This window comes from Anser anser (genome assembly GCF_964211835.1).
Source record: "Anser anser genome assembly, chromosome: 10".
Classification (NCBI taxonomy): Eukaryota; Metazoa; Chordata; class Aves; order Anseriformes; family Anatidae; genus Anser; species Anser anser.
In genome coordinates this window covers 21,620,899-21,631,738 of record NC_139730.1, presented here as the reverse complement: position 1 = coordinate 21,631,738, position 10,840 = coordinate 21,620,899, and the positions used below count along the sequence as shown (strand labels likewise).

The 10,840-nt window shown below is 38.5% G+C and overlaps 1 protein-coding gene and 1 long non-coding RNA gene across 4 annotated transcripts in view; one reads left to right on the top strand and one right to left on the bottom strand.

Annotated features, from left to right (window-relative positions):
• Positions 1–77: 77 nt before the first annotated feature.
• The window catches only part of LOC310904867, a 62,735-nt gene continuing 51,972 nt past the window's right edge, over positions 78–10,840 (top strand). The window contains exons 1-3 of the long non-coding RNA XR_014588651.1: positions 78–955; positions 1,484–1,609; positions 1,724–1,877. This is a non-coding gene — a long non-coding RNA (uncharacterized lncRNA). The remainder of the gene's footprint in view (positions 956–1,483; positions 1,610–1,723; positions 1,878–10,840) is intronic.
• Positions 4,189–10,840, bottom strand: part of SLC12A1 (solute carrier family 12 member 1) — a 50,806-nt gene continuing 44,154 nt past the window's right edge. For all 3 annotated transcript variants that reach the window (XM_083850094.1, XM_083850095.1, XM_083850093.1), the window contains exons 25-27: positions 8,712–8,847; positions 6,344–6,411; positions 4,189–5,305 (exon numbers count right to left, since the gene is read on the bottom strand). In XM_083850094.1, the coding sequence (XP_083706220.1) occupies positions 5,170–5,305; positions 6,344–6,411; positions 8,712–8,847 (340 nt within the window). In that variant the 3' untranslated portion in view covers positions 4,189–5,169. The remainder of the gene's footprint in view (positions 5,306–6,343; positions 6,412–8,711; positions 8,848–10,840) is intronic.

Below are 10,840 nucleotides of genomic sequence, written 5' to 3'. Positions count from 1 at the left end.
CCGCTGCCCCCTGCAGGAACCACGGTACCAGTCCTCCTCCTCCTCCCCCCCCCCCTTCCTCCTCCTCAAGCCAAGCGTATTCCCCCCCGTAGGCTGACATCGGAACCTGCCGCCTTTGGGGCTGCACGACTTGTGCTTCACCGCGTGGATGGATGTATTTTTCTCTCCGCACATCGCTGCGGGCTCTAGGAGTTTTCTTTGCTCCTCTAAATTTTGTCCCAAACCCTCTCCTAATGACATTTTTTTGAAAGGTCAGCGTGTATGCGAGTGTCTCCTGGCTGTGTCACGTTTTGAAGTGCAGCCAGGTGGCAGTGAAACCATTGCTGCGTGTTGCACTCTGAAAAACAGTGTTGTGAAAAACATCCCAATTTGGGGTTTCTTTGTTGCTGTCCGGCACTTCTAGTCTTAATAATATTCACCATTTGAATGAGAATGCATATGTACTATAGACCTGTGTAGGAAAAAACATAATAGTTAATGACTTCTGATATAACCCATTCACAAATAGAGAGTTGATCAGATTTTTATTTTTTTTAAGTTACATCACATTAATGTCTGATTATAAGTGGTTATTTATACAGCCAGCACTTCATAATGGTTACAATTGCATCCTGCATCGTGTAGAAAAGGACTGATTTTGTGAGCAGCCTGGCTCCTCCGTGAGGCAGGCTTGGTTCTAGGCTACATGTAGGGTAGCCAGGAGGCCTCTGCATAGCAGGTAAGGGAACTGTCAAAACATCTTGTCATCAAGGAAAAAGGCCTCAGCTGACCAACACTTCCCCCCCTCAGGTCTTTACAAAAGACAAAGCTGTTGGCAAGTTTGCCTTGGTGCTGGGAATGTGTTGTTTGCTCTGGAGATAAGCAGTTATTTGGTCAACATTTTTGCATTCTTGATGGCTGACTATTGCTGTTCTCCATTAGGCATAGCCTGCTGGCTTTGAAAAATAATAGTGAGGTAAACTGAAATTATCTGACTTTTTCCTAAATTGAGAATAAGAGTGGCGGCTGCTTTCTTGTACACGGGAAGAAATATAGTTTCTTTTAGGGATGCTAATCCATAAAATTCTCTGCACTGAAGTTTTGGTGTTAGAATGAGCATTTTTATTATGAGGAAAATGTGGTTTTAAAATAGAGCTTTCCCTACTGTCACCCCAGCCTGACTTAGAACAGCTGTCTCTCTCAGTGATTAAGATGTGCAATTTAGAAGGCTGCTGTGGGGGTGTTTATTTGCAATTAAGTTTTATTTTTGATCTTGTGTTTTGCCGTACTGTGTTGGGACTGTAGAATTTTGTCATTGCTTTTTACTCTGTTCTGGAACAACTTTAGTGCTTTATTTTTGCTTGAAACTGAATTTCCTGTGATGAAATTCCAGCAATGGCATAGCTGTGGGTTATTGTTATTATTTGTGGAGTATGCAAGCTGAAATATATTGGGTTTGGTCATGGGTTGCAATGGCACAGAACGTTTTCTGCTCTCACAACAGTTGAGGTCAGCACCAGGAGGGAGGCTGCTGAGGTTTGAGCTGAAGAAGCTGAGGGTTGCTTGAATGCTGTTCTCCCAGCTTTGCTGATGAGACGGGGACCTCTGACAGAGGGGAGGTGACAAACGGGTATGGTTAAATGAGTCCGTAATAGCTAAAACAGGGTTGCTGTTTGCACCATATCTCGGACTTGGTGTTAATTCATGCTACCTGTCTACCTGTTGCTATGTCTGTTACTTGCAGACTACCAGTCAAAAGTGTTTTTGCCTGAAGGAAGAACTTGAAATACTATACAGAATTGTAGAAGACGGAAAGGATGAGGGACATCCAGGCTTTCTGAGAATGGAGAGCCATCATTTTGCCTTGCCAGGATGGCTTCTGGTACGACTTTTCGAAGGTGCGATGAAAATTGTCCAGTAAGTTACCCCAGTCTTAAACCTCTGTGGGTGGCTGGGGCCTTGCACTGTGATCATGATGACTAAATGGAGAACCCTTTTGGGTGTGAAGTAGGACAGTGGCATGCTCTTTGCCCAATGTGGCTAGACCAGGTGCAGCTATTTTCTTCAGAATATAATGAATTTTTGGTTACGGTCTTCTACTTGCACTGTTGGGTTAAAAAAAACCAACAAACTAAACTTTGTTGGGGACTGAAAATCTAGTCAAAGGCCTGTTGGAAGAATGCTGATCTGGAGCACTAGATAGGGGTTACAGTTACTGAGCACCCTGCTTTATGGGTGTATGATCAGGATGGGCAATTTGCAAGTGGTTGTAAAGAGATTTAAAGAACTACGACACAATGCCTTCTGTGACACCTGTTTGAGCTCCACTAACATGAGGAGGAAAAGGTGCGATTCACTGATGAGACAAGCAGTAGTGGATCATTTTAACAGGCCCTTAGGCCTTAAGCGTAGCTGTATGAGCTGTGGGAGGACGAGGCCATCATAGAATTCTCAAAATATTCTTTACTTCTTCAAAGAGTGGTATTTTCTCATTTGTACATCTTTGGTCAACTTATCTGTGCTTGCTTTTGTCATGTCTGATCAAATCAACCCTAGACTATTTAAACCTATGGAGTTGGTAGTGTGATATATGCTCAAAAAGTGCTAGACAGCTTTAGAGCTATGTTTTTTTCTAGAGATGTCAAATGTGTAATTATAATTCAGTTACTAACATGGTGATTAAAATTCAGCAGTTATTTTATGTGTAGTATATGTAAAAAAGGAAGTGTCTTTTACAGAGTAGGAAAGGAGGTAGGTGGACTGATAAAATTTTGCAACTGAAGTTGCAATTCAAGAGTTCATAATTAGCACGCTCTCCACATTAGTCGTGCAAACACGTTAAAGTTGTGGTGAAGAAGAAGCTCTTTGGAAACTAGTGTGTTGAAATTACTTGTGGATTTGTGAAAAAAGCACTTCACTTTCAGGTAGTTAAGCACAGTTGTGTGTAGAGTTTGTGCTGCTGGTTATAAATCCTATAGCACTGTTGTGCTAATTAATTAATCTCTGTAGTCTGAGCAAGGACTTTTACACTGATGTGTATGTTAGTGCTTAGTTTTTGATGGCTGTTCATTTAGAAATGTACTTCTCGGGGATTCATTGTTGCAATGCCTACAGTGATGTCTGTGAAAAAAAAGCAGGAGTAGTATTGAAAGTGCCATTACTAATGCATATCACGCTCTTTCTTTTTAGATCTGCTTAGTTCCCTAATATCAGTTTGGGGCAATGTTCCCTGTAGACTGAGAATTTACAGGAGTTGAAAATATTTAGGAAACTATCTTCACTCATGTACATAATTGAAGGTCTTAATACAGATGCATAATTGCCCCTAGTCCTTCCATATCTTGTGATACGAAACACACTTACAGAAGGCCTAATTAGAGCTTCCCCAGAGACTCTTTCTCTTTCCATTGACTGTTTGGGTACCTCACAAAGATAATACCTGTTTGTTGTCTGTGGTAAGGTGGAAAGGGTGGTGGCAGCTGCAATTCTACCAAGGTGGAAGGACTTGACAGCATGTAACAAACTCCTTTATTGTTGCTTATGACAGTGTATAACAAACTCCTTTATTGTTGCTCATCTCACTGTGAAGGATCAGAATAATTTCCATGTTTTGCAGGTACAGAATTTGAGATTTGGTTTGCTCAGAGTTGTGGGGGAAGTCTGTTATATCTAGGAAACTCATATCTGTGTCATGCAGTTAAACTGCAAAGTTATCCTTCAGCCTCATTGTAAATGTGTAAGAAGGAGCATTAAGAGAGAATACCAGTATTTCATATCTGCCTTTAATAGATGGAGAAAATAAACCATGGATTATTGGTCTACACTACCATGTTCTGCTGACTTGCTTCTACTGAACTTGAAAAATATGAATATCAAATATTTGACATTTTTGGACATAGAGTGCTAGATCTTCCACAAGTTACATTCTCATAATTCAAGCAAAGATGGAATCTGAGGCCTGCTTTGAGATCAGCATTTAGTGAAAATCAGGGTCCACCGGCTTTCCTGGGGCTTAAATTTCTGTTAGTCTATTCAAAGCAGTTGCAGAACAGCAGTAATTAAATTAGTCGTGCTCCTTAATGGTCTTTAATTTAAATAATGCTTAGGCATAGGATATAGCTTTCCCCATTAAAAGGAGAAACTGCTTTTATTGACAGCTGAAATGATAAAGTACTATAATGTTGCAGAATTGAAAATAGAAAAACTGTGTAGCTTAATGGATTTCCTTTATTTCAACTTAATGTATAACAAGTATTATTTAGAAAGTCTAAAAAATAACATAAGTTTATATAAATAAAAAATAAGGCATTCAGCTCAGCTAATCATTTGTTTTCTAATCACTTACATAAATCACTGTATATTACATTCCAAAGTATAATCTCAAATTATATTAACTCATAACAGTCATAGCAAAAATTGTCAGAATATTTAGTATTTGACTAATTTCTTTGTGAAATTTACTTACCATCTTTAATTATTGAAATCATACATTCCATTCCATGTCAGAGCTTGAAAATTCATTATCAGCTCTTGCCGTATAGAATCCATCTCTATATCTATATATCTTTTTTGTTTGCAAGTTAATTAAAAGCATTTGAATTAGCATTACAATTTAAGTAAAAGAATCTGCTGTAGGCATAGGTTTTAATTTTAATGTAATATTATAATTAAACAGCATCACAGGTATTCTGTTGTTTTATATCAGTTTATGGCTTTGACCTCATGGGTACTGTACAGTTGTTTTTTTTCTCTCCCACATCGATGCATTTGATTTTCATCCTGTGTTTAGTAGCAATTATGACAGTGCAATTTGAAAGTATTTATTTATAGATTTAATTCTTTTTACACTTAGCTGTTAAGTTTGGCTTTCTAGTATAAATATCACAAGCATTTTAGTTACCATATAAATAAAATTAGTGGAGTTTCTTCATTGTGTTCTCAAAATATTTGCTGTCTCGTGTTATACAGGTGGATTTTCCTGCTTTTGCCTGCACTGGAGTGTAACACCACTAGGGACCAATCGCATTTTCTTGTCCAGCTCTCCACTATGTTGCCTTGAATTTTGATAAATTTTCTGTCAATAAGTGAAGTTTTAGATCTGTATTAAATATGTGTGTCTTTAATAAAGCACTGCCATTAAAAATGTGGGGTTGAAATCAAGCATGGGATGTTCTAGGCACTGAAGTCTTTCTAAGAATAGAAAGTCAGTACGTTTTTGTGGTTGCCCCTGACCATTAAAGTTGGAGGAAGGTTCTTTGAGAGAATTTCTAGCCAAGCCATATACAGGTAATCAGACACCACTCCTTTTCTTGCCACTGGGAGACTCCTGTTCAGATAGACAGAAAAGTAAAATTAACATTATTAAGAAAAAGAGGAGACCTGAAAACATGCATCTCACTAAATATTAAGTAGAAAACTTCAGCTGTTCATATGCAACTCTGAATGTTCATAATTAGACTGTGTGATTGCTTTAATCTTATAAAGCACAAAGCTACCATCAGGTCTAATCTTGCAAATTCTTGGTCACCTAGTTAATGTCATTAACATGGCTATTTGTTGTGAACACGAACTGTTTGTGAATACCTTTACCTTGACTAGATAAAGAAGCATTTTCAGCAACAATGATTTTTTTTAAAGGATAAAAATACAGTACATGCACATTTTTGCAGTCCATCAGTTTATTTCCTGATGCATAGCTATTGTGAGATGTGAGTTTTGATGTATGAGTCAATTTATGGTAAACATTACACAATCACCCCTATTTTGGAGACTGAATTAATGGGGCTAAAGAGCTTTATCTGTGCATCATAAATACTAAGTGATTTTTGACTATCTTTATGAAAAATGTGGCTCTATCTAAAAGTTGATCTGAAAATGACTTTATTCTGTGTTTTTATTGGTGACATTTTCCTTTATGCAGTTAATCATCCTTATTCAGTTTCATGTAGTTTCAAGTAGATCTTGGCAAATGACTCACTCCATTGATTATGTGCAAACCAAAAGAGTTCTTTCTCCAACTTTGAGTTCTTAATAGCTTGGGATGGAAGGGGGGAAGAAAGGAAAATAGGTATTTTGTGCAGGTGGGTAAGCAGGTGTAACACTCAATGTGTAGAGTGGGATGTGAAGATTACATTTTTGACACATTCATGAGTAGAGCTTTGCTTTAAGCTATGAAGAAGTATGAGGAGAGATTCATATTTAGTGCAGTCCCAGAGAATCATCAGTGCAGATTTAAGCCCTTCAAAATGTACTTAAAAGGCTATATTTGCCCTCAATGAGTTAACACAAGTGTTTCTGTTGATCTAGTCTAGAATCCCTATGCACATAATATTCTCTAAGTTAAAACCAAAACCATGCAACTCACAGGACAATGAGGTTAGCTGCCCTTGAATGCTCTTGTAAGAGTTCATTCAAACGGACTTGGCGGTAACTCTGTTTAAACGAAAACATGGGAGAAAGAAAAAGATTGTTAGGTAAATGATCTGCAGTCCTACCTGTAGCCCAAAAGATTTTCTGCGTTGGCAGCACTGGAAGCCAAGTCTGCTCTGTGATCCAAAGTGACAGAGATGGCAAAATACAAGGCTGCCTAGGATGGGCTTCTTGGTTAATACTGATGCCCAGGGGCCAGACTTCTTCACATCTGTTCATGGTCTCCTGGGGATGGAGATTGTTCTGGTACCCACACAGTACCATAGCTGGATCAGGCATAGTTTTCAGGTATCTGTTTGGCTATGTAGCATAGCTGTTTTGGAGATGTGAAGAGACTCGTGATATTGTTTGCTGATGGTTAATACATTAATTCATCTATTTTTGTAGTGTTGAGCTGCCATGCCAGTAAGGCTAAACATCAGCATGTAAATGATCACCTTGCCACCCTACAAAAATTCTTTTCTTCTCCAAAAGACCAGGGCTCTAGAGTAAGACTGTTAACTGCTTTAAGAGTTGTGTATTTGTATGGATGTTTTTTGCACTGCATAAATGGCTATTATTTTGAGATTCAGCCAACCTTACTTTGGTCAGGCTCTCAAACTTTTTAACACATAACAAAAGTCATAGAGAACAAGAGGGTAGAGCAGGGACGTTGCAGCGTGGGAGACAGATGTATCTTAAATGGTGTCTTAAAATAACCTTTCTATTTCAGTAGAGAAGGTAAAAGGTCATTTTTTTCCCCATTCAGACCTTAAATTTTATTTCTCTGCGGAAATTTCACTCTTGTTTTACCTGTGTTACATAAATAAGAATACTTGTAATTTAGAAAGTTATCTCACCAGAGTCATCCTGTAACATCACCCTTTATCTGTGGTGCTGCCAGGCTTTTTTCTCTTGAATTTTAAATGTGTTCTAATGTCCTCCATAAAATTCCCAGAACTGCCTTACTGCTGAAGATAAGAGGCATGTCTTTCCAGGTGTGCAAGCTAGACATTTCGTTGCTGTTATTTTAGAGAGACTTGGCACTTTCCTATTGCTGACTGCTTTAAACATAGAGGTGGTTTTTTTTGGCTCTTTAGTTACTGACCTAGATGAGACCAAGCTTAACCACTGTGTGTGTGTATGTGTATATATGTATTTTTCCTCCTCTTGTATCCTCATTGTTTCTGGACACAAGTGTGTATATTTGGGAGTATATTTATGTTGTCTTTTTTATGGAGATTAAGGACTCTGACTCTCAGGTTTTGATGATTTATTCTGAGAGTGTTTTAAAAGTTTTCTGCCTGCAGCTGACTACCATCATTTTATGCTGGCTATCAAGTCTATGAAAAGGGTAATACAGTGAGGAGTCAGTCTGCTTCCCAGCTGCTGCAGTCAGTAGTATAGTGTGTTATCTTAAATCACCATTGATTTCAGCTTATGTTAATATGTCAGGCTGTGACCCTTGGCATCTCTGATCTCTTACAATCCTTGCTTCACTGAGGAAGTTACCAGCATCATAAAGTGGAGACAACTAAACTCCAAGTGCACTCAGGTTAATCCAACAGGAACTGTACAGAAGATTGCTGGATTCATTCCCTGAGAGTTGCAGCAGAACTTGTGTCTTAAGAATGCAACAGTTCTAGGTAATCTGTTAGCACTGGCCAGATGAAGCCTGGCAGTTCACTGCTAAAAAGATACATTCCAAAAATATTCAAGAGCATCCCAGTCTCTAATTCACCTAGTGGATCAGCCAGCATCAGCCTTAAAATACTTTCAAACTGGGGGATAGATCCTACGTCGTAGGCAGGTTTTTTCAATGGCTCTGCCATTGAGGTAAGAATCCATGCTAAATTTTGCCTTTTGCACAAATTTCAACAGCTAGCTGTAAGGACTGGATTCACCTCTAAATTTGCCAAAGCGGTGAATATTTGGAACTGTTCTCTGCTTAAGAGATTCAGGCACTTAACACTGGAACCCCTTAATAAACCTCAGCAGATCTTATTAGCTTGGGCTTAGCACAGTTCTCTGGCTTCTGGCTTAGAGGTGGCTTTCGTCTGGCTGGCTTTGAATGTAGGCAGAGCTTAGCCTGGAAAATACTTTGTAAAACATACCAAGGTCTTACACAGTACTGAATAATGTAATCATAACACACCCGCAGTGTTTATAACATAAATGAAAATTGTAAATATCAAATACAGGTTTGTACATGTTATGTTTGTAATTCCATATCTGGTATTTCATATTTTCTCACTAATAACTTCAAGCATCTGGTCTAGAGTGTAAGAATAGGTACAAATGTAAAAAGGTAGTAAAGGCTTTACCTTCTCTTTGAATGCTTCCAGCTCAGCATCTGTAATTTTCCACGGAGTCTCTCGCTTTAATTTCTCAGCAGTTGTTATATCTTTGCAGCTTTCATGGAGGCGATATGGTTCAATCATCTCTTCAAAGAATTTCCAACTGAAACAGGAATTACAAAGGATGTCTTGCTGCAGGATATGAACTTACTTATTTGTAGACACTATGTATGGTAGACCCCACTGACTATAACTGTAGCTGAAAAACATGCAAAATCTTTAACTGTTCTGTGTGGCATTGTGCCCCAAGTTTTATCTATACCAGATCAATATGTCGAGGCTATTTGAGGATAACTAAAAGATTATTTGAGGATAATGAAACACTGCATTTGGCCTGTTGTGGTTGCAGAGAATTTGTTGCATTTTCCTGGCTATAGCAAAAATACTGAAAGGAGTTGTGCTGTAACTCCAAACCGCAATATACTGGTCACTGACATTAATAAAAAATATGGGTCTCCTCATAAATACCAAGCTTTTATTCATGTTGTTTTACCATTAACTTGAGCAATCACCTGGCTGGTACAAGTTTACTGTCACAGCTTTCATGAAATAAAAAAACAGGCTTTATAAATTGCCTGTAGCAAGGGGCTGAGGGAAATGCTGTGGATTTTTGCTGTATGGAGATTAGATTGGTGATCATTTCCCATCTTTTCCACAGTTTTTCTCTCTTAATTTCAGTTTGTTTCTTGAAGCTTGTGACTGTCATCATCTGGAGAAGCTTATCCTGCCATGCTTCCCTGCTTGTCATTTTATTGGGTATTTCTATCATCTCACAGAGATCTCAAGGAGTTTGTGTTAATGCAAGTGTGTTTCTATTTGTGTTAATGCAAGTGTGTTTTCCCCTTTATGCAGACAGGCCTAGAAATAAGTGAAATGGGAGCCTGGGCACGGGTTGGACTTTTCAATATGGCCAGGAGGTCAAGAGCTGGCTTAAAGGCAATGCAGCATTTAATGTTGCCGTGGCTGAGTTGCCAGAGAGCTCGTCAACATCCTTAGTGTCTGTTTCAGTATGTAAAAAAGTGATAATACTTTTCATTATTAGTGAAATAGTTGGGATACCAGCTGGGGGAGAGATGCAGTGATCTAGAAAGCGCCTGGCACAGTATTCACTTACTCTGTTCAGATAGTGCTGTTGCAGCAAATGTATTTGAATTTTATGTTAACACCACATCCAAATTCTTTTTGATAGTTTTTATTTCTGTAAAATCATTGCTTAGTACTGGGGAAAAATATTCTGCACAGTTCTTTATATAATTAAAACCATATTAACTTGAGGGATCAAGAGGGTACTAATAAGTGACTTCAGCAATTTGTAGGTATCTAGTAATAATATTTTTATGTTCTTCAATTTTACCTCCCAAATCAAAATTTCCAGTGTGCTGTAGAAACACTGGTGAATCTAGTACTGTTTTTGCAAAGTTATGTGTGTAGGGAGAAACGGGGCCCAGAAGGATTAAGAGACTAACCTGAGGTTCACCTCAACTCAGTGGAAAGGCTCTACGTGGTGAAGAGCAGCCCTTTGACTGTAAAGTCTCTGTGGGCTATTGAGTAAGGGATGGGGTAGAAGGGAGCATAGCAAGATGAGAACGTTTTCAGAGGATCCTTAATACCAAGATCAATATTGTGAATTGAATTAGGATTCAGTTGTTCACTGAGGAAAGTACTTTTGTCTACATATAGCAGAAGAAATAGGGTATTTCTATAGAGAGATGTTTTAGAAAGCAGGGACTCTTAAGATTTTGGATGTTCTCCAATACGTGGAAAAGGAAATCCATAGCTAACATGAGTAAGCGGAGTTCCCCTTAGCAAAAGAGAGAGATGTTTACCCTTCACCTGGGCTTGTCTATAACAGGTTCTGAAGTAAGTACCTCCTGTAACATGTATATGGAAGGTATCACTATATAAAGTGTCAATGCAAGCCTAGAAAAACAGGAGGAAACTGTTAAGGTCAGATTTTTATGTTTTAACTTGCTGTGGAGAGCAAAAAGTTTAATAGTGGCATGGAACTGAAAACAACTGGACCTAATAGAGTTGGAGGTGGAGCATCCTGAGTGCTGTCTTACCAACTTCCTAACTCTTGCCTGAGAACATGAATT